General features: G+C 40.4%; 1 protein-coding gene across 3 annotated transcripts in view; it reads left to right on the forward strand.

Moving 5' to 3' along the window:
• The window catches only part of LOC138755209 (zinc finger protein 236-like), a 160,014-nt gene that overhangs the window by 7,954 nt on the left and 127,822 nt on the right, over nt 1-24,238 (forward strand). Inside the window, exon 1 of one of the 3 annotated variants that reach the window (XM_069920763.1) lies at nt 17,758-17,854. The exons of 1 other annotated variant lie outside the window; for it this stretch is intronic. In XM_069920763.1, coding sequence (XP_069776864.1) covers nt 17,782-17,854 — 73 coding nt within the window. In that variant the 5' untranslated portion in view covers nt 17,758-17,781. Of the gene's footprint in view, nt 1-17,757; nt 17,855-24,238 lie in introns of those variants that run through there. One more of the 3 variants, XM_069920765.1, reaches the window with a different exon arrangement.

The raw sequence follows: 24,238 nt of genomic DNA on the forward strand, positions 1-24,238 counted from the left end.
CTCTCCATTTTTATATCCTCCATTTTTCATTTACATCCTTACCTGAAAATATCCTGTGCCACTCAATACTCCCCAAATCCCTTCTTATTCCTTCGAAATTTGCTCTTCTCCAATCCAGAACCTCAACTTTAGGCCCCTCCTTGCTCTTCCCTAAAACTACCCTAAAACTAAGAGAGTTATGATCACTAGACCCAATTTGTTCTCCAACATTAATGTCCCATACCTGACCTAGCTCGTTCCCTAACAGGAGATCCAGTATTACACCGTCCCGAGTCAGTTCTTCTACTAATTGATTTAGAAATCAATGATTTTCGCATCTGTTTATGACCTCCACACTTCTCAATATTGGCATATCTGGTCTCTACTGTTAATTCTTTTGAGGGTTTTCCATCTTGTACTAATGCTGCACCAAGGCCTCTGTTAGATGGAGTGTTTCATTTCTTAAGAAAGACTGGAGATGGACTTTATCCGAGGAACAGAGGAAATTAAAAGGATAGAAGTGAGGTTCAAATTTATTGTCAGATATCACATACAACCCTGTGATTTTTCTTGCAGGCCTGGCAGAATTTTTAATTACTGGTAACTATAAAATTTACACAAGAAGAAAGGTAAACAAACAGAAAACAAATACAGAAAATAAATATTTATTGATAGATAAAAACAAAGTAAGAGTCCTGAAATGAGTCTTTGAAGCTGTTGTTTAGGAGTTTGATGGTTGGGGATTGTGGGGGGGCGGGGGAGGGGTTGCATCTAATCCTGAACCTAGATATGAGCCTTGTGGCACCTGTACCTCTTTCCTCATGGAAGCAGCGAGAACAGAGCATGTTCTAGGTCATGTGGATCCTTGACAATTGTTGCTGCTCTCCAATGACCGCATTCCATGTAAATTTTCTCAATGGTAGATAGAACTTTGCCTGTGATATACTGGGCTACAATGACTACCTTTTTCAGGGCTTTCTTCTATGGGGCGTTGGTGCTCTCTTATCAATCTTTCATGCAGCCAGTCAGCACACTTTCCACTCCTCATCTGCAGAAGTTTGCTGAGGTTTCGAACCTCCACAATCTCCTGAGGAAGCAGAGGTGCTAGTGTGCTTTGATCACAAAGGCATTAGTATGTTATGTCCAGGTTATTTGGCGGAATGCCACATTGCCAGGGCTCACAAATAAACACCAAGACTTGGCCTGGCGGGTGGTGAGAGGAGCCCTCCCAATGAGATCCTTCTTGTATAATCACATTACCTGCAAAGAATGTGTGGAGAAGGATACAGGGGGCTTTGTCGTGGTTCATCCCCAGCGGCAGAATGACAGAGTAATCTGCGGAATGTTTCCAGGGTCACACTGTGAGTCCAACATCCAGAACTGCAGGAAAATCATCAACTGTGAAAGACACTCTTTGGTCTTCCCAAAACCTGTTGGTTTTTCAGCATAATGAGATGTCAGTCCAGGAATTCTGGCGCATTCTAGACTGCAGGCATATGTGCGGACGGATGTGCTGAGGCTTGGTGCAGCCAATGTGAGGGTGCTGTGGGGAAAGAGGAAAGTTTAGAGTCCTTCCATTACTGAGCATTGAGGGGCTGAGATGAAAGGGAATCCCCTCAACTAGGGGAAAAAGTGCAAGGTGCCACAGTGGTGGTAACAGGATATGGAGAGAACAAATGTAACAATGTACATTGATAAAAATGTGTAGATGTGACTGACATTATGAGTGTAAAAACATTTGAACTCTTGTTTGTAAATAATTTTTTTCTAGAAAAGCTGTGTCTAATGACAAAATGTGGAAATCACAAGGTGCCACAGTGGAGGTAATGATGTATGTAAAATGTACATGATGAGAATATATAGATATGACTAACATGAATGTAAAAAATCATCAACATATTTCTTGTTTTGTAAATAATTTATTTTGAATAAAGTATATTTTTGGGGAAAAAAATGATGTGTTCATGTAAGGTCCTCTGAGATAGTGACCCCCAGGAATTTTTAAATTTGCTCATCCTCTCTATCTCTGATACTCCAATGGTCATTGGATTGTATACCTCTGGGGTTTCCCTTCCTGAAGTCCACAATCAGCTCCTTGGTTTTGGTGACATTGAGTGTGTGGTTGTTGTTAGTCCACCATTTAGCCAAGTTTTCAATCTCCCTCCTACATGCTGACTCATCGCCTCTTTTTATACCGCCCACTACAGTGGTATTGTCAACAAATTTGTGTGTGGTGTTATTGCTCCAAGTTACAAAGTCATACCTCTAAAGCATAGGTTTAAGTATGCAACCCTATAGGTGCTGATGGAGATTGTGGAGGAGCTGTTCTTGCCAAATTGAGGGATATAGTGTGGGTAAATTACAGGAAACTTTTCCCCATATCAGAAGTGAATAAAATTAATTTTTGGTTTTTGGATAAAAGGTGAAAGATTTAGAGAGCTTTAGGGGAACTTTATCACCCAGGGAGAGGTGAGTAGCAGGGATGTGCTGCAGGAGAGTGGTAGAAGCAAAATCATGGACAGCATTTGCAAAATTTCTAGATTGGCACTTAAATTGGTTGGGTATAGAAAACTATGGGCCAAGTGCTGGAAGATGGGATCAGTGTGGATGGTTGCCTCTTGGTCAACATGAACAGTACAGAACAAATGTCTTGTTTCCATACTGTATGACTTTGTGACTCAAAATTGGAGCAGAGGCCAAGATCAGAGTATCTATGACTTTGTTTAATGGTAGAGAACAGACTCGAGTACTTTTCTGGCCTAGATTTCCATTTTCTTGTATTTATTATGCCATCAAATGAAGTTTAATTTAGTAGTTATAATTAGTGAAATTTTATGGGAGACCACCATAAATGCACCATAAACAAGTGCATTTATGTATTTTTTGTGTTTGCATGTGCAAATTATGAGAGACTTTGTATAATAAACTGTTATAATTGTTATTGTTGGGTTTTCTATATTGATATTTCAATATAACAAAATAACAATAAAATATGTGTTGCTTCATGTTCACCATATCTTTTAAAGTCACTGTCCAAGGCTGTTTCTATCTCAGTGCTTTTCTTTTTTTTTAAAAAAATCCTTGAACGGAGTATTTTCTCTGCTTAGTCAAAGAGAATGCTTTGTAAGTGTTTGGGGTACTTTGCACATCAATGTAAGAAACAGGAATAAATCAATTGGCCCCTGAAGCCAACTCTATTATTAATAATATCATGGCTGATCCAATCTTGGCCTCAACACTCTTGCTCTCTTTCCACAAATTTCAATTCCATTTTAGTTCAAATATCTTTCAGAGCATGGCAAAATGAGGAAAGAAATTCATTCTTGTTTAGTATCCATCCTGTTGAGGCCTTTCAAATTAGGTCAATAGGATAAATTCATCATTCTACAGTACAGAGAGTATGACCCTGACCACCTCAACCACACATCAACTTCTTGGCCCCGCCAATATCAACCAAGTAAACCATCTCTGCATTGCCTCCAATGCATGAGTGTTCATCATTATAGTTTGGAGATAAAAATTGAATGCAGAGCACTAGATTGTTTCAGTGTCCTGTAAGGATGCATTAAAACTTCTCTTCTTTTCCCCTTGAAACACTCAGCAGGATAGGCAACATCTGGAAAAAGAAACCTTGATAACATTTTCAATATTAATCATCACTTTGTTACTGTTTGTATTTCTGATTTTATTTACTATCTGTACTCCTGGGATAACCAACCGTTTGGTTTGTTTGAAATATTAATTTGTAGGATCAATTAATGAATTTACCAACTCATAATTCAAAGCTTGGACTGATAACCCAGAGATGTGAGTTCCAAACTCTTTCTAGCATTTGTGGAATTTAAATTCATTTAATCTGGAATTTAAAAACTTGGGGTGAGCCTAACACTGGTTTGATTAAGAACACATTGACTCACTTTTTTAAATCACTTGACATGCATTCAACATTTTTGTTTGTATGTTCATATCCATGCAACTCGGACTTCAGTCTTATATTTACCACTTTTTTTACAGTATACCTAGTCTATCCTGAGACAACACCACTATAAATATTATGAATTGTCCCTTTGCAATTTTATCTGCGGCTCTTTATTTTCACATCCCACTGAATTTACAAATTGGAAATTGGAGGAAGCACATTTTATATTGTTCTTTGTTCTTTTCTGGTATGAATCAAAATCGTCCTTAAATGATAACTATTTCCCTATTGATTTCTTTGATGGAGATTCAGCAAACTCCTTTTCCTCATTGGCCCAAAAGAACTGATGAAAGTACTTCAAAAATTACTTGCTATTACTGATCAGCAATAAGACTGGTTTCTAGGTGAATTGATAACTCTTGTTTGTTTGCTTTGTTTAGCAAAAAAAAAAGAGGAACAGTTCATGTAATATAAATTTAAAGTGAAAATATGTGGAAAAGTCATCTTGTTAATATTGTGTACTTGGGAGTCACTATCTTGGAGGATCTTTCCTGGACCGAACAGTGAAGGCATTGTAAATAAAGCAAGTCAGTTCCTCTACTTCCTCAAGAGTTTGTGGAGGTTCGTTATGACACCAGAAACCCTGGCAAATTTCTACAGATGTGTGGTGGAAAGTGTGCTTACTAGCTGTATTACACTCTGGTATGGGATCACCAACACCCTGAGCATAAAGCCCCTCCGAAAGATAGTGGACATAGCTCAGGACATCACAGGCAAAACCCTCCCCACTATCGTGAACATCTACAGGGAATGCTGCTGTGGGAAAGCAGCAGCAATCATCAATGATCCACACCATCTGGCACACGCTCTGTTCTCACTGCTGTCATCAGGGAAGAAGTATAGGTGGCACAAGACTCGCACCACCAGGTTCAGGAACAACTGCTACCCCTCCTCAACAACAAATTCAATCAGGGACTCATTTAAAGATTTTTCTGCACTTTGTTGATTTTTAAAAAATATTCTCTCCATATGGCACAGTTAGTTTGGTGATATTCATTATCTGTTTGCAGCTCTTTTTGTTTACATGTATAAGCTAGGCACAGTTTTTTGCATTACCAATTAGTGATAATTCTGCCTTGCCTGCAGAAAAAGAATATCAGGGTGGTATATGATGTCATGTATGTACTCTGTCAATAAATCACTGTACAATGCTGGGGGTTTATTCCAGTGTATTATATTTAGAATGGAAAGGATGGGAAAAAAGTGACAGGTGCTGGGTAGGATGTAGATGGGAAGATAAATGAGGGTGGGGTGGTCTTTGGGCTAGAGAAATAAGAAATAGTCATAACTTAGAAGAACATATATACCATTGACTATTTGGATTTTTTGTTATCTCCGCAGCAAAGGTGATAATTACATAATTACACATTATCCATTGTATTGGAGTGTTTTGAGTTAAATCCAATATTTCCTAATTAGGAAAATTAGATGAATTGGTAAAACAGAAAAGATCTTGAAGACGGTCTCATGCCCGAAACATTGGCAATATATCTTTAGGCCCTTTCATGCATTGAAAAATCCCGACTGTAAAGGCGGAGATTCTCCATCCTTACTTGGGGAGACTTGCCTTCTTGAATGTGCCATGGCTGGCTCCAAAGCGTTAACTGCGAACCCTCTCGGAGAAAGGTAATAAATGGGGCGCAGCGCTCCACCGCCTCGCATGAATGTAATGCCGCTTGTTGCAGCTGGTTAGAGGTAGGCTGATTACGTCGCAGTGACGTCGTCAGCCTGAGATGCAGGAGCAGGGCATTAATGGCCCTACTGGATTTCTCCCTGGATATTAAGACTGGCTAAAAACATCACAAGCATCTGTCTTGCTTGCTCCGGGGCCACCATGATCCACTAGGGGATCTTTTTGCGTCAGCAAGTATGAATGACATCAACCTGGCGGGCGGTGCTACGGCACTAGTTGCCCCACCTCCATTGACTCCGGAGAGCACTATGAGGCGTTGATCAACATGAATACGATGCAGGAGCAGCCCGAAAAGGCTGCTCTATGAAAGACAAGTTTATATTTTCCTTCCATGCTTATAGCCAGCCTGGCATGAAAGGGCCTTTTTTCTCCTATAAATGCTGGAAAGACCAGCTTATTTCCTCCAGCATTTCAGTGTGATTTTTCTACAGTCACATACCATTTGCAGACTTTCATGTTTCACTAAAGACTATTTAACCAATGGTGAAAGAAAAATTCTGTTCTGTTGCTAACATAGGAGTTTAAGAATAATTTCTCATTATAAATTGTTTACAATGATACCATGTGGAGTTATAAACTTTTTTTGGTAATTCTTTATTTATCGCACTATGAACCATATCAACCAATATATTGACAGATGCATCTCTTTAAATATTCACAGTGACATTTTCTCTTTTTTCCTTCCCATCCCTCCCTTCCCCCTTCCCTCCAAAAACAGTAGATATTGAACATATAAAATACAATAAAACAATATCTTTATACAAAAGGAATACAAACAAAAAAGACGTATCATCTACTTATTCACATTAAATCTGATCGTGTTTATCTTATCATTTTAGGTGGTGGTGGTCCTCGGCCTGCTCTTTCTGCCATGTTCCATATATGGTTCCCAGGTTTTCCCAATCATTATAACTTTGTCTTATAAATTATGTGATTTTTTTTTTCCAATGGGATACACTTAAACTTGGTTATATATTCCATTAATGTTTATAGTCATATAGTTCAATGTAGCCATCTTTATTTTCACTTTTCTGCCTCTTCACCACCTCCAACCCCCTTTTTTGTCCATTACTATTTTTAAGTTTTCCTTTTTAATCTCAATATATGACAATGCATTTAAGACATGAAATATCCTCACAAGCAATAAACCTTTAATCCCAAATGAACCTCCTCTCCTTGGATTGCCTCCTGTCCCTTGACGGCAACCACAACTCTCCATTCGGTTTGTGAACTTACTCGCAAGCGTCAACCAATTTCGCAGTGACCATTATTCTTCCCCCCCCAGCCCCCCCCCAGAGAACACTATGTTCCTATACTTATAACAAAGCTCTCTTTTCCCTTCTTCCCCTTCTTATCCATCTTTAAATCTTTATATATACATTATCTTTACTTTATATTTTTACATATTTTTGTATATTTTCTTGCCGGTCTTCCTTCTTGTCACTCTTCCTCCTCTCTTCTGTTCTGCAAATGTTCAGCAAATTCTTGGGCTTTCTTTGGGTCCGAAAACAGTCTATTCCGTTCCCCAGGAATGAATACTTTGAGTACCGCTGGATATCTTAATATAAAGTTATACCCTTTCTTCCGTAAAATTGTTTTCGCCGTGTTGAATTCCTTCCTCTTCTTTAAAAGTTCAAAGCTTATATCCGTATAAAACAACAAAAAAAAATTTTTGTCCCTTATATTCCAATGGCTTATTGTCTTCTCTAACCTTCTTTTTTGCCTGCTCCAGTATGTTTTCTCTTGTTGTATATCTTAGAAATTTTACCAATATGGTTCTCGGTTTTTGATGTGGTGGCAGTTTAGGAACTAGCGCTCTATGCGCCCTTTCGATTTCTATTCATGTGAATCTGTCATTCCCAGCACCTTTGGGATCCATCCTTTTATAAATTCCTTCATATCTGACCCTTCTTTCCCGTCTTTCAGGCCCACTATTTTTATGTTGTTTCGCCTACTGTAGTTTTCCAATACATCAGTTTTTTGTGACAATAAATCTTGTGTCTCTTTAATTTTTTTTCGCTCTCTTCCAACTTTCCTCTTAAATCATTTATCTCCATTTCTACAGCAGTTTCTCGTTCCTCCACATTTTCTACTCTTTTCCTTATTTCAGTCATGACCAACTCTAAGCTTTGCATTCTGTCTTCAGCTCTTTTCATTTTTCTTTTGATTGAACTAAATTCTAATGATAGCCATTCTTTTAATGACCTCATTTGTTCTTCAAAAAAGGCTTTATCTAAATTTTGTCCTTCTATTTTACCTTCTTTTCTTTGAAATTCTTGGTCTCCTTCCTCCTCTTCTTCTATGTCTGTATCTATGTCTGTGTCCTCTTCTCTGTGTCTTTGTATCTTCATCCTTCACTGGTGAGCTGCTTCTGTATCCTTGCTGGGCCTTCACCTGCTGTGTCTCCTGTTGTTGGGCCTCCTTCTGCAGGTCAACCAGTTGTTGGGCCTCCCGCCGCAGGTCGACCTGCTGCTGGGTCACCTGCCGCAGGTCGTCCCCCTGCCGATTGCCCCATTGCCGCTCACCCTCTTTCAGCCCTTCATTCTCACCACTCTTCTTCTTTCTTGCTTGCTCTCCCCAGCCGAACGCCCCGATACTGGGCGTCTCTCAGCTGGCCGCTCCACAGCTGGCCGCTCCCCAGCCAAGTCCCCCTCCCGCCGGCATTAACCTTTTCTTTTACTTGCGCAATGTGCATGTGCTACTCTTCTTGGCTCTGAGAGCCATTTTTGGAGTCCGTCGGTCGGGAGGACACCGCTCCCCTGGGGACTCACCAACACTGGAGATCGGCCGCTCCTCTCCATGGTGGCTCTCTGCTCCGATGTGCAAGTAAGGCCTTCTTTCTTCTCAGTGATTTTCCTTCTTTCCTTTTCTCTGTTGTTCTTACTTTTTCTCTTTTGGGTGCCATCTTCTGTCTCTTCTCTATAACTTTATCTTTCTCTTCCTGTATTTTATGTTTATTGAGCTCTGCTTTTTCACATTTTTTATTTCTTTTCTCTGGAGAGGGCTGTTTCCACTCGACCAACCACTCCTCCATCATGTGGTTCCTCTCAGAGTTATAAACTTGAGGTTAACAGAATTTTAGGTATCAGTAAAGAATGACCAAAAAATGAAAAGAAGAAAGTGGATTATGAGAGGGAATTGGCAATAAATATAATCAAAAATTCAAAGAGTTACTGCAATATTGTGTTTCTGTCTTCATAACAGAAATACTCTGGAATCGAGGGTTTAATGAGAGTGGGAGGGTAATAATGTATGAAATGTATGGAGAGAATAGTTGGTTTGAAACTGGAATCTCCTGATGGTTTGGCTTCAAAATGAGGTATTTCAATGACAGTCAATGAGTTTATTGTGATCTTCTAAAATTCCCTCTATTATAAAACTGTCAGTAAATTGGAAAATTTCATATTTTATACTTCTCTTAAAGAAAGGAAAGCAAGGGAATTAATAATTAACGGATTAATTCATCTAAAGGCAATATCAAGAACCATGCTGAAAATGAAAATCCCTTGGCGGATTTAACATCGTTTGATGGAGGGGAACTTGGGTGGATAAGAGGCCATCAATACATTTTTGGATTTTTAGAAGACATTCAGTAAGGTGTCATGTGAAAGGTTGTTGCACAAAAAACATGGTCTGGGTGTTAAAACAATGAAATAGAGTGACTGGGTAAAGGATATTAAACTGAAGTGGAAGAATGGATTATTTTCAGGTTGTCTGACTGTCACCCATGGTTACCACGGGATGAAGGGATCAAAGTTTACTGATAATCAAATTCAAGATTATTATCATCTGATTGTACATATTACAGGTTATAACTCTTCAATCTGGCGATATTGGAACCTGGCCATTGCTGGACAACAGAAAATGGCGGAAATCACATTGATTCCTAAGGGAACCCCCCTCTATGTAAACATATCAAAGGTAGAACACAGCTTAAAACAGAAAATAATACTGTGGGTGGCATAATGCCTTTACAGCACCAGCTATTGGGACTGGGGTTCGAGTCCAGCACGGTCTTGAAGGAATTTATAATAGCTGCGGCAGATCAAACACAGAGCACTTGATAAAAGAGGTACAATCCAATGAAGCAGCTCCTCTACTAACCATGATGTACACATAAAAACTCACAACACACACTACATAGTACATAATGATCACACATTTGGGATGGTTTGCACATTTACAGGATACATCAATCTCACAGCCTACGGGAAGAAAATATTACCCAGCATGGCAGTCCTGATTTTGATGCTCTTGTACCTCTTTCTTGATGGTAGTGGGTTAAAGATGATGTCTGCTGGATGGAGAAGGTCTTCTTTAATTCTTTAAGCCCTATTGAGGTAACGGTCCCAGTAAATATCATTAATAGAGGAAACAGACCCCAGTGATCTCAACTGTTTCTATGGTCCTCTATATAGACCAGGTCTGATGCTTTGCAGCCATCATACCACACAATGATGTAGCCAGACAGGACCCTTTCAATTGAGCTCCTGTAAATGATTGTCAAAGTGGGGGCCAATAGCTTTTTGCTCAGCCTTCTGAGGAAGTGTAGGCACTGCCAAAACTGAGGTCTTGAGTCCAGATAGTCCTTTATGTGCATGCCAAGGAACTTTGTGCTCTCCATGACAGAATCGTGTGTGGAGAATGGTTGACTTTTGTCCTAGAGTGCAAGTTGTAGAGAGTATACAAAGCAATGCAGACATGAGGCAATCAAAGGCATGGAAAATGATTTTCATAGTAAGAATGGAAAAACAACTTTTAAAGGTTGAGGAGCTATTTATCCAGTAAAACTGATTATCTGGTATCTGATTGTTCAGAAATCCCAATGTTTCTGCATCTGTTTCATTGATCTGGAATGTGAGCCAACAGTCCAGAATGCATGCAGGGAGTACTGCCAGAGCTGAGACTCTGTAGAGTGGCCAAGTGTGCAGCTGAAGCTGGTGTTGGATTCTGGAACATCAAGAATGTAAAGGTTCAATTATTGTCATGTAATACTACATTTAGAATGTAACATGCATGAAATCTTTAACTTTTGTCTACTATAAGGCAGACAGAGAGCCACCATTTTGTCCAGAGCCCCTCACAGAAACCTAAAGCACCTGGTGTTCCTAGGCTTCCTCTCCTCCAAGTACTAACCAGGACTGAGTCTGTTTAGCTTCCGAGATCAGACAAACTGGAGCAGGAGTTGAGAGTGCCTTTAAACTCACTAGCTTCACAGGACCATTTATTAAAAGCGATATAAATATGTGTTTATGCATTAATAGTTGTCACAGGGACAGCACAGTTAGTGCAACACTGTTACAGCAGCAGTGATAGGGACTTGGGTTCAAATCCTGCGGGTTCGGTAAGGAGTTTGTATGTTTTTCCTGTGTCTGGATGGGCTTTTCCTGGGAGCTCTGGTTTTTTTTCACACCATTCAAAATGTACTAGGTGTGATTGGGCAGCATGAACAGGCTGAAAGAGCCTGTTTTTGAACTGTAAGTTTAAATTTAAATAGTCCATAAACTATCTTAGTCTCTTTGGCTTGGCTTCGCGGACGAAGATTTATGGAGGGGGTAAAAAGTCCACGTCAGCTGCAGGCTCGTTTGTGGCTGACAAGTCCGATGCGGGACAGGCAGACACGGTTGCAGCGGTTGCAGGGGAAAATTGGTTGGTTGGGGTTGGGTGTTGGGTTTTTCCTCCTTTGCCTTTTGTCAGTGAGGTGGGCTCTGCGGTCTTCTTCAAAGGAGTTTGCTGCCCGCCAAACTGTGAGGCGCCAAGATGCACGGTTTGAGGCGTTATCAGCCCACTGGCGGTGGTCAATGTGGCAGGCACCAAGAGATTTCTTTAGGCAGTCCTTGTACCTTTTCTTTGGTGCACCTCTGTCACGGTGGCCAGTGGAGAGCTCGCCATATAACACGATCGCTGTCAAAGTCCTTAGTGCACTTGCACTGGATTATTGGAATTTTATTGTAATGTGCTGAGAAAGCAGTATATTCTTGAACCTGAAACACACAAAGTTAGCATGTGGGTATGTCAAGTGATAAGGAAAATGAGATTTTGATCTTTATTGTGAATATCTTGTGTAAAGCTGTAGAAGATCCCCCTTGGTATCTGGAACCTATGGGGATTGGTTGATGCCAGATAAGTGAATTTTCCAGTTATTTAAGATTGCGTGTGGTGTGATTGGCAAAGTAATGGTGAGGCGTGCCAATTTAAAACTTCCATATTTTTTACCTATATATTTTATGATTTTTTTTGCCAGTTGCTTGAGGCTGTTGGTTGCTTGAATTTCAGATAACAGGGATTTTACTCTATTACTGCAATTGTGCAAGTTCCAGTGAATCCACAGCTTGAATGTTGTGCACAGTTTTAAGCTGTGATTTATTTGTGATTTAAACTGATGATTTATTTGCCTTGGTAAAGGTGCAATACAAGCTCTATAGATTGATCCATTGGATGTGATGGTGGCTGTATGAGGGGGCAACAAATAGGATTCTATATTTATTGGACATTAGAAGAATGGTCAGGTTGAATGTATTATCTTATCAGTGATTCATGGTAAATTCTGTTCATCTGGTTCATTTGCCTGGAGCTTATAGCTTGGTATCTTAATTTCATAGCAGTAAGGTGAGGCTGAAATGAGAATTTTTTCAAACAGTAAATTATGAATCTTTAAAATTTTGCTCCTCGGACTATAAAAACACACTTGGTGAATATTAAGAAGGTAGAGATTGATTGTCAGCATTGTGACTTCTGGAGATCAGATTGAAAATTAGTCAAGGTAGGATTTAGCAGGAAAATTACACACAGAATGGCTGAGCAGGTCTGGGGGCATACAAATTCTATTTCTTGTGTGATTGGTATACTTTTGTCTTTACAATATTTTGGGAAGAGTTGTGTTTCTAAGTTATGGAAATTGAAATAAAACCTGGTCATCGTTTTCAGTCTATGTGTAACACCAGAAGTATAGGTATGTGATTTAGGATTGGCCGAGTGACTTTTCTATTCTCTTTTCTGGCACCATGGAAACATTTGCCTGAATGTATGGCATAAGAGCTGTAAATTTTTCTATTGGTGAAAAGTTACCCAGCAACATAGAAAGAAAATTGAATTTATTTTTTCATGCAAAACGTTATTGGAAAAGGGAGGGCATTACTGCAAGACCCGAAGCAAGTAACCATGACATTTAAGAGACAAATGTGGAAATAAACAAAGTAGCTCCATGATAGAAATGTCTAATGTTGCCATGTGCAGGTCTGAATTAATGGACTTATTGTGTGATGTAAAAACACAATACTGGAGAAAGTCAGCAGGTCAAACAGCATACTTCATGTAGCAAAGATAAAGATACACAACCAATGTTTTGGGCTTGAGCCCTTCATCAAGGTATGGACAAAATGTAGGCAGGTGCCTGAACCCAATGGAGAAGGGGGAGGAGCGCAGTCCTACAGCAGGAAGTAATAGGTGGATATGAGAGTGAGGACATAGCAGTAAACAAAGGGAGGGTCTATATTTCACTCGTACCTTGAAGGGCTCAAGCCTGAAAATTGGTTGTGTATCTGTATGACCTGCAGAGTTTCTCCAGAATTGTGTTTTACTTCATTTACGGTATCTGCCGACTTTCGTGTTTTACAACTCTGATTATCTGAAATTGGATTCACCGAAATTCAAAAATTTAAAAAAAAAAATTGGGTAATTGAGGATATCCAAAACAAATCAGAAATTTTCATTTATCTGAAATATTTTCGGAGCTGAACTGACTGGGGACCTAAGGCTCCTGGTGACAGTTGCAGTGGTCCTCGGTGGGGAAGTGTCAGTGATTGGCAGTGGCCAGCATTTTTTTTGGTGAGAATTAAACATTATATTAACACTTAAAAAAACCTTCCCTTGTTGTTGTTTAAATACTGTTACAAGTGATTTGCTGTTGCTTCTGGGCTGTTTTTTTAAAAAAAATGACCAGTTCTCCAAAATAGGCCCAATCCTGACCATTTGAGATAATCGCAGTGTATTGTACTTCTAACTCTACCGTCTTCATTGGCTCATGGACCCTGTGCTTGGTAGGACTTGATGCATGATCCAAGAACTCAATTTCCCCATTGTAAACTTTGGGGAAATCACAGCAAGATCCAGTTCCATCACTGTACCATGGCAAGTGAACTCATTGAAAGTTATGCACTTATTGTCATTAAGTTTGAAACTTGTGTTCATGCAGGACTGCTGGCATTTTGCAGTGAAATTTGGGTTGACATCTGTTTAACTAACCTGTCTGTTTTTGCCCACTGCTCAACTTCTCCCGTAGAAGTGATATAAACATGCAAGGCTATAATTTTCATGCTTAATCTCTGGATGCTTCACTATTTATGAGGTCTAGGTTGAAATTTGTTTCTTAAGATTTTGAAATTGTTTTAGCAATGTGTTATCAGGAATATGTAAATACTTTGAAGGTGAGTCACTAGTGGGGTTGGACATTCTATTGACAAGATTTATTTACATAATCAAGTAATTATAGGAATGTACAAGTTTGATCCCAGTTTCTTCTATTAAATTGGACATGAGACAATTAAATAATTTCCATGAACAATAGGCCCTATGTGCAGAACGAAAATGGGTAATGCAGCTCCAGTAAAAAGATGCCAATGTAAAGCATTAACCTGTCTGTTCTCTGAGATGCTGATAGATATGCTGAGTATTGCTGGTTTATTAAATCTCCATTCATTGTGTAAGTGAAACAAAAAATGCATTATTGTTTATCACTTTTAATAGATATGTAATATATAGATTAAAATGTCTTATCCAATTTAACTGCTGTATAATGCAATTGGTAGTGTTGCGACTGTTGTGGCAGTGCTATGAAATGAAGAGACATCCACACAGTACGAGGGTGAACTAAAAACTGACTTTATTATTTGAATTCGCTGCGTTGCCCCACGGGGAGCGCCCACTTCCGGTGACGTATGTGCTGGCTTCCAGAAGTGACTTCATTGGTTCACTGTGCCACTCCTCGACCAGCGGTGTGCCACGGAAGTGGGGGGGGGGTTCCCTTAGCTCACACGTGGCGTCAACCACAGGCTTCGTCTCAGTAGTGAAGGAGGGCCCGCGCATCTTGGGATAGCCAACTGTTGCCGCGATTTGACCCGTCCACCTGCGCGGTCGCTTGGCCCACTACATTAACTTTATTGAAAAGTGTGAAATGTTGATTACCCTCTACTCTCTATATATACTGTGTGACCTGCTGAGTTTTTCCAGCACGTTTGATTATTTCATTGTATTGAAAATATTTTAATCGATGGTAAATTGTATCCCATGATTGTGTTTTTTTTTGCTCTTTTATTTCATTTGCTTGCTGACTGTTAATTCAAGTACGTTCTTTAAGCACGAGGCTGGCGGCAAAACTCTGCATGCCAAACTGCATGGGTTTTTCAAGCTTTGTTGGGACCAAGGAAAACTGCCTCAGGACCTTCGTGATGCCACCATCATCACCCTGTACAAAAACAAAGGCGAGAAATCAGACTGCTCAAACTACAGGGGAATCACGCTGCTCTCCATTGCAGGCAAAATCTTCGCTAGGATTCTACTAAATAGAATAATACCTAGTGTCGCCGAGAATATTCTCCCAGAATCACAGTGTGGCTTTCGCGCAAACAGAGGAACTACTGACATGGTCTTTGCCCTCAGACAGCTCCAAGAAAAGTGCAGAGAACAAAACAAAGGACTCTACATCACCTTTGTTGTCCTCACCAAAGCCTTCGACACCGTGAGCAGGAAAGGGCTTTGGCAAATACTAGAGCGCATCGGATGTCCCCCAAAGTTCCTCAACATGATTATCCAACTGCACGAAAACCAACAAGGTCGGGTCAGATATAGCAATGAGCTCTCTGAACCCTTCTCCATTAACAATGGCGTGAAGCAAGGCTGTGTTCTCGCACCAACCCTCTTTTCAATCTTCTTCAGCATGATGCTGAACCAAGCCATGAAAGACCCCAACAATGAAGACGCTGTTTACATCCGGTACCGCACGGATGGCAGTCTCTTCAATCTGAGGCGCCTGCAAGCTCACACCAAGACACAAGAGAAACTTGTCCGTGAACTACTCTTTGCAGACGATGCCGCTTTAGTTGCCCATTCAGAGCCAGCTCTTCAGCGCTTGACGTCCTGCTTTGCGGAAACTGCCAAAGTGTTTGGCCTGGAAGTCAGCCTGAAGAAAACTGAGGTCCTCCATCAGCCAGCTCCCCACCATGACTACCAGCCCCCCCACATCTCCATCGGGCACACAAAACTCAAAACGGTCAACCAGTTTACCTATCTCGGCTGCACCATTTCATCAGATGCAAGGATCGACAATGAGATAGACAACAGACTCGCCAAGGCAAATAGCGCCTTTGGAAGACTACACAAAAGAGTCTGGAAAAACAACCAACTGAAAAACCTCACAAAGATAAGCGTATACAGAGCCATTGTCATATCCACACTCCTGTTCGGCTCCGAATCATGGGTCCTCTACCGGCATCACCTACGGCTCCTAGGATGCTTCCACCAGCGTTGTCTCCGCTCCATCCTCAACATCCATTGGAGCGCTTTCATCCCTAACGTCGAAGTACTCGAGATGGCAGAGGTCGACAGCATCGAGTCCACGCTGCTGAAGATCCAGCAGCGCTGGGTGGGTCACGTCTCCAGAATGGAGGACCATCGCCTTCCCAAGTTCGTGTTATATGGCGAGCTCTCCACTGGCCACCGTGACAGAGGTGCACCAAAGAAAAGGTACAAGGACTGCCTAAAGAAATCTCTTGGTGCCTGCCACATTGACCACCGCCAGTGGGCTGATATCGCCTCAAACCGTGCATCTTGGCGCCTCACAGTTTGGCGGGCAGCAACCTCCTTTGAAGAAGACCGCAGAGCCCACCTCACTGACAAAAGGCAAAGGAGGAAAAACCCAACACCCAACCCCAACCAACCAATTTTCCCCTGCAGCCGCTGCAACCGTGTCTGCCTGTCCCGCATCGGACTTGTCAGCCACAAACGAGCCTGCAGCTGACGTGGACTTTTACCCCCTCCATAAATCTTCGTCCGCGAAGCCAAGCCAAAGATTTAGAACTTTATCATAAAATGAATAAAAAACTATTATTGATCATTTGCCGGTATTTAACATAACTAGTTTACAATTTTCTGCTATTTGTATCATTAAAAAGGATGACATTCAGTCCACTGGTTCCATGCAGTTTCAGCTCCATTAGCCCCTCTCCTTAAAATACTTCATGATTTTAGATTAGTTTCAATGGTACAGGCCTTGTATGTGGTTTATGACATATGTCAGTGGCATTCTAAATCTTGTTCCCAGGAATTGGATGCAATGAGGAGAGAACCCAATGTAATTCTTGTTTCCAAAAAAAATCTCATTTGCATAACCGTCAGAAAGTTTGAATGGAGATTCTTGTCTGGGGAACAACTACTTGAGGGGTAAATTGTCATTTTATTGTTCGTTATAATGTATGTCATTCCTCTTGTATTTCAGTTCTTTAGGGTGCTTTTTTTTGTAGTCCTTGGCTGCTTTTCCTCCATGTGCCTTTTCAATCTGCACAAGAATTTAAATTGAGTCAAATAAAGAAAAAAATTTTGTCGAAGGTTAAGGGTTACTTGACTTGGGAGTAGTAAGAGAACGATAGAGGAAAGTTTTAATGTGCAGCAACTGAAAATAAAATGTAAACTCGAGTGATGCCATTTACTTTGCACACATGAAAGGTCATGACTGCTGTTTAACTTGGCTTCAATATATGTAGTTCCCATTATTTTGTAAAATGTAAAGCCTTAATTTCCAAATGTGTAGTAATTTGTGATGAAAAATTGCCTGACTAGGTGTTTCATGGATATGCAAGGGGGACTAAAAGTCAACAGTGTGCCAAAGGAATATATCAGAATGATCTTTGAAAAACTTAAAGTGGAGTCTTGTGAACAAGATCTAAAAGTAGGGGAAGTAGAGCTATAGTAAAATTCTGGAGATCCGACTATTCGGAAATCCTGATGGTTTGGCATTGACTCATCAGGTCAATGCTGTTTCACTCCCTTTTAACTCACCGTGACCTGAGTTGCTGTGGTCTCTTTCAAAAGTGTGGAAAAGAAACACAAGAACTGAAGATGGTGAAATCTATGAGGAATGAGAAACTGGAAGGACTTAATGGTAAGGCAGCATCCATGGAGAACAGTCAATAATGAAGAGAGTTCCAAAGGTAATTTTTGTTTATAAAAAAATCTCATTTGCATAATCGTCAGAAAGTTTGAGTGGAGGTTCTTGTCTGGGAAACAAGAATTGAGGGGTTTCGATAAAGCATGGCATCCTAAAATGTTGATTGGCTTTTGCTCTTCATGAATGCTGCCTGATCTGCTTAGCCCCTCCTCCCTCTCATTATTTGCCCTTTTAAAAGTGTGTGGGTTATTATCAGGAATAAAATCCAGTAGTTGATTAAAAACAGCCAGAAAGTGCCATACTGGAGTTTCAAATTTATTGTCAATATACTGAATTAAGGTGGGAACTTTTTATTTAATGAACTGTCCAGCTAATCAACCCATACATTTCCAGTATATCAGACTGACATGAAGTATATCCTATTTCTAAAGATAGGTCAAAGACCGGAGGAGAATGGAGTCTGAAAGGGAAGGAATTAATGGATTTCTAATCTCCTCTTGATGTAGCGATTAGAAGTTTATTTTTCATGTTTCCTCGTGACATAGAAGGATCCATTTGGTCCATTGAGTCTGTGCTTGCTGCACAAAACAATCCCAGTTCACCACTAAAGTTTTGATACTGCCTTTTCTCATCAATTCTAGCACTCGCCTGCACCATTAAGATCACCAACCTGTATGCCTTTCAGGTGTGGGAGGAAACTGGAGCACCCACCCAGTTTTAGGGAGACAATGCAAATTATAAGCAGAGAGCATGATTGACCCTGGGTTGCTGGATCTGTGATGCATCAGTTGCCGTAACTGAGTCACCCAACTTAAAAAAAAAAGGATGAGAAAGTAATTCCTAATCTAATATTGGATCTAACATTTTTGGTTTTTTTTAAAAACATGATATTTATTTTATGTTTAACCGCCTCAACTGTACCCATAAAATTACAACTATAATTGGGCCATTCAAAACTGCATCAGACAAATGCATGCCTATCAATCAAATTGATGCTGATCTTTCAGAGTGCATTTAATATGCCATAAATGTGTCAGAGTGTCTCACAGTAAGTACACCTTTGAAGACAATGTTGAGTCAAAGTCATGGATATCAGGACAGTATTCAGTTAAAACACTGGATTTTAAGGAGTTTTAAGTTTTGGTGAGTAGTTCTTTTTACTCTTCAGATGAAAATAGAGAAGGATAACTTCTAGCGTGATAGCAACAGTAGGAATTGTAGAATATTGGTTTTTTTTTCATTTGTTGACCACTGGGTCTGGAGATTTGGTATTGATGCGTTTTCATTATTATCCCAGATATGCATTGGTCTAGACAATTTGGTTTCCAAAACCTTCTCGCAATCTTTCTGAAACTATCAAAGTTATTTTAAGCATTTTCTTGGCTACAAGATCTCAGTTTGAAAAGAACTTGGGCAGAACCCCGGAAAACACCAATGCACGAGGAAACAGGGTGGGGGGGGGGGGGGGGGAAGAGAGAGAGAGAGAGAGAGAGAGAGACTTGGATAGATTAGGAGAATAGGCAAATAAGTGGCAAATGAAATATAATGTTGGAAAGTGTGTGGTCATGTACTTTGATAGAGAAATAAAAGGAGAGACTATTAATTGGATGGGGAGAAAATTCAATATTCGTGGGTGCAAAGAGATTTGGGAGTCCTCGAGCAGGATACACTAAAGGTTAACCTCTTGATTGAATCAGTGTTGAAGTTGAATGCAATATTGGTATTCTAATCTAGAGGAGTAAGATACAAGAGCAGGAATGTGACATTGTGGCTTTACAAGGCACTGGTGAGGCCTCACTTGGAGTACAGGGTAGTTTTGAGCTCCTTATTAAAGAAAGGATGTGCTGGCATTGGAGAGGGTTCAGAGAAGATTCACAAGAATTATTCCTGTAATGAAGACATGAGTATATGAGGAATAAAACATTAAAGTCTGTAGAGACAGTGATTGAAGTAAAAACACAATGCTGGAGAAACTCAGCAGGTCAAATAGCATACTTTATATAGCAAATATAGAGATACATAACCTTCTTATCAGGCTTGAGTCCTTCATCAAGATTTGAGAAAAATGTAGGCAGGTGCTTGAATAAAATGTTGGGGATGGGTGGGGGAGGAGCAGTGGGAGAAGCACAGGCCTACAGGCAAGAGGTCATTGGTAGATAAGGGAGGGATGACATAATAGTAAACAGTAGGGGGGGTTTTGGAGAAGCAACACACAATATTCTGTCTTGGCACTCTCCAACCAGATTGCATCAACATCGACATCTCTGGTTTCAGCTAGACCACTCCCTATTCTCCCTTTCTTCACTATCCCTCTGTCTCCTTTCCTCCAGCTCTCTACCTTTTCCCTTTCCAATTACAGAGTCATTCCTCCTCCTCCCCCTCCTTCCCGTTTACTGTGTCCTCCCTTCTTTATACACCTATCACTTCTTGCCTGTGGGCCAGTGCTCCTTCTTCCCCCTCCCCTCCATCATTTTATTCAGTGCCTGCCTACATTTAGATGAAGGGCCTCTGCTCGAAATGTAGGTTATGTATCTTTATCTTTGCTGAGTTTCTCCAGCATTGTGCTTTTATTGTCCATCATATTCCTTATATGTTAAACATTTTGCAGGTCTTGGACTGTACTCCTTGAAGTTCTGAAGAATGAAGGGGTCCTCATGGAAGAACTTTGAATGTTGAAAAGCCTGGACAGAGTAGGTGGGGCAAAGTTGTTTTCCAGGTTAGGGGGGGGTTAAGGACAAGTGGCCACAACTTCAGGATTGAGGGGGGCCCCATTTAAAATAGATGCGGAGGAATTTCTTTAGCCAGAAAGTGGTGAACTCTGGAATTTGCTGCCATGGATGGCTGTGGAGGCAGTTATTGGGTGTATTTAAGTCAGAGATGGGAATCTGAATTGTCAGGTTGTTAAAGGTATTGGGGAGAAGGCTGGGGAGTGGAGCTGAGTGGGAGAATGGATCAGGTCATCATGGAATGGCAGAGCAGATTTGATAGGCCGAATGACCTGGTGCTCCTATATCTTATGGTCTTGTAATGGAGGAAGTCCAACAAACAGGAGAGATGTTAAAACTTTGGGATTCATGCCAGATATTAACATGATTCCTTTGATAGATTCAGAAAGAATTCTAAAGAAAGCACGTTACATTCAGGGTGGTTGTACTTATTTAAATATAGCTGTTGCAGTTGACCGCTATTCTACTACCCTTGCTCTCCTTCCCAATTCAAAGTTTCATTCCAAATGATACTAACAAGGTCAGTGCCATTTGATAGCAGTAGGCTTAGGCAGTAATTTTCTTTATATCTTGAGTTCAAAGCCAATCCTGATTTTGATCAAATGTGCATTTTCTAACAAGGATTACGAACACCCAACTGTACAAAAGCAGCTTCTTCCCCTCTGCCATCAGATTTTTGAAAGGTCTACAGACTACCTCACTTTTTCTCCTCTTTTACACTAATTTATTTCTAAAAAAAATTAATTTATTGCAATTTTTCTCCTGTAATTCTGCAAAACACGTGTCCATGACAGTAAATTCTGTTGTGGTCTGGTGTACTGACCTTTACTTTGCTGAGGCCAGGGACCCTTTGCTTCACCTGAAATGGCTCTTTAGATTCCTGGGATGGAAGTGACAGGGGAGATGACAGGACAGGCATTACACATTTGGTGCAATTGTCAATGTAGCAGAGAAAGACCAATGTCAGTATGTTGGAATATGCTGAGAACAAGGACATTTCCCCATAGCTAATAAAACAAACTGAGATTGCTCAGGCTTGGCACCTGTATCTACAGGCTCCAATCTTCAAATGAAGATGGAAGCTGAAATACCAAGAATTTTTAAATCCGTTTTGTTTTGAAATGTTGAAATTATAAGTACATAAAACTTTGGGTTATTGGTTTACTGAATGGTAATTTGAACATACTATGTGCTTCAAGCTCACTGGCATTTCTTAAAACAAGATACAAACTGTTCAGGGTTTTTTTTAGAGCTTAGTTTGTACGAGCTTTGATTGAGTCACTGATTTCTCTTGACTGCACTGAAAAAGGTTGCAAAGCAGCCCAGTACATGGAATGGGTTGCCAAATCGCCAACATCAATTTTCAAATTTTCAGTTTAAAGTACAATCTGGAAGTTGTTGCTCTTGCAGGGTTAACATAGCAAAAGCTGAAATCCTATCACTGCAACTACAAAATCCTGCTCCCGTTCATTTTTGATGAGCTGTGTAAATTACCTTGATTTGTCTGAGTTTTTTCAAAAATTGCAGATCCTGTTCAAAGTAGCATCCAACAAATGCGCTGCACTGTTCTTTCTAGAACTTGGTTACAACTAGTTAATAGTATGTACTGCCAATTTTTAAGATTCCAACTGGGGCAAATTTAATTTAAAAGCAAAAGGATTCTGGTGAATTCTTAAAAATGAAACCCTTCCAGAATGAGTTGCAGTCTTGTTTTGTTTTTCACACGACCACACAAGCTGCTTTAGACATTTCTACAATAAGCAAACCAAATGTCAGATTTTAAGATGTGAAATTGAGAGTTTGGTTTGTGTTAATCTTTAAAAAAAGTGGACAAAAGAATAGAGTTTTTCATTGATTAACATAGATGTGTCTGTGCTAGCTCCTTCACAGAGCTACCAATTAATGGACCATTGACAAACTGCTCCAGGATTTCTGTTTTTATGGTTTTTAAGTGAGTAAGCCTGTTTCTCTGATTCAGAATATGTTAATGTATTATGAAGTCCTCCAGTTTAACCAAGAGCAATTATTTCACCAGTGTGTTTGTGGGTGATCATTTCCAGGCAAATTTATTTCCTCGAGGTACATGTATTTAATATATTGCAGCCATTGATATTCCATGGAAGGGAACAGCACTGCGTGCCAGTTCTCGTCAACTGCAAGTTGTTGGAGATGTCTTCTCATTGTTGCAATGACTTGCTCTGTCACAGAGTTGAAGATAGTGATGCAAGGATCTCCAGTGAATAATTGTCAGGGCATCGAAGAATTATATATTCACGTCCACTAGGATGGTAATCCTGAACTTGCTGAGTCTTATGCAGGCACTTGCCAACATTTCTTCAAAATGCATCCCAATCTACCTGTAAAAATGTATCACAGCTGACGATCTTCACTTGCCATTGTGCAAGTTGATTCAGGAATTCACATTTTGATATCCTTTTCTCATAATGTTCGCTGATACAACCAAGGTAAAGAGTTATACTGTAAGATTGGTGAAACTAGTAGAGCTGCTGTTTCACATCTCCTGTAACCCGAGTTATATCTCAGTGGAGTTTGCATGCTTTCCCTGTGACTGTGTGTGTTTCCTTCAGATGCTTCAGTTTCCTCCCACATCCTAAGACATGTTGGTTGGTGGGTTAATTGGTTAATGTAAATTGCCTCTAGTGTGTATGGGAATAGGAAAATGGGGAGGATAAATCAGGATTAATGTAAATGGGTGCTCGAACAGGTCTGAAGGGCCTGTTTCTGTGCTGTGTGACTTCATCAAAATGTTCCATTTTTCATAGTTTTTTATACAGTAAAACCCTTGGTATCCAGCACCAATGGGGATGGTAGATGCCGTATATTTGTATTTTCTGGTTGCTTGTGACTTGCTCTTACAATGCCTAACTAATTCACCTGCATTAAGAATAAACAGTTTAAAAGAAAATACTATAGCTGCGCGCTACTCGAAAGAAGACACACACACACACACAATGTAGTCAGTTTAACCTCTGAGTTTCATTAAGGCTCAGGCCTGACTTTTATACTTGCACTGTTCCCGTCATGCCCCCCCCCCTCCCTTGGCTGACATCACAACATGCATAACAAAAGTGGGTTTCCCATGCACGGGTACTTTTCTGCATAACAATGCTCTTCCTTGCTGTCCCTGTCTATTGTCTGCACAGTAAGGCCAGCTCCATTTTGGGGTTGCTGGCCTTTAAGCTGCCCTTGCTGTTCACCCACTGGTTCGCTTGTTGGGGCCAGTGCCTCTGCGTGGTCTGCTGGTCTTTGGTTGTGCTTGCCGCCCAGAGCGCTGGCTTAATTGCATTGGCGACAAGCCGCCACAATACTGTATTTACACTGAACAATCTTCTCTTACATGTTGTATAAACCTTAAAGCATTTAACTTTATTTTCAATCACATTCTTTGACTGCATCTGCAGGTTCCTCTCCCTCCATAGAGCCACCCAAACGATGAACAATAACATATATAATTAACCTCTATCCCCACACCCCCCACCAAGTTTGCAGATAAAGCCTCTGACTGGTGCGGCTCTTACTAAGCAGGCATAAGGAGATGCTTTCGGAGAGTCAGCCCAAAAGTGCATGGCATCAACCAGCTCTTCATCCTAGGCAATATCATTTTATTCAAACACAACTTTATTTAAACAGCTGCTACGTGCAAAGCACGACCAAGGCATTCTGCTGGCTGAATATTTGCT

Source organism: Narcine bancroftii, chromosome 2 (genome assembly GCF_036971445.1).
Source record: "Narcine bancroftii isolate sNarBan1 chromosome 2, sNarBan1.hap1, whole genome shotgun sequence".
In the NCBI taxonomy this organism is placed as follows: domain Eukaryota; kingdom Metazoa; phylum Chordata; class Chondrichthyes; order Torpediniformes; family Narcinidae; genus Narcine; species Narcine bancroftii.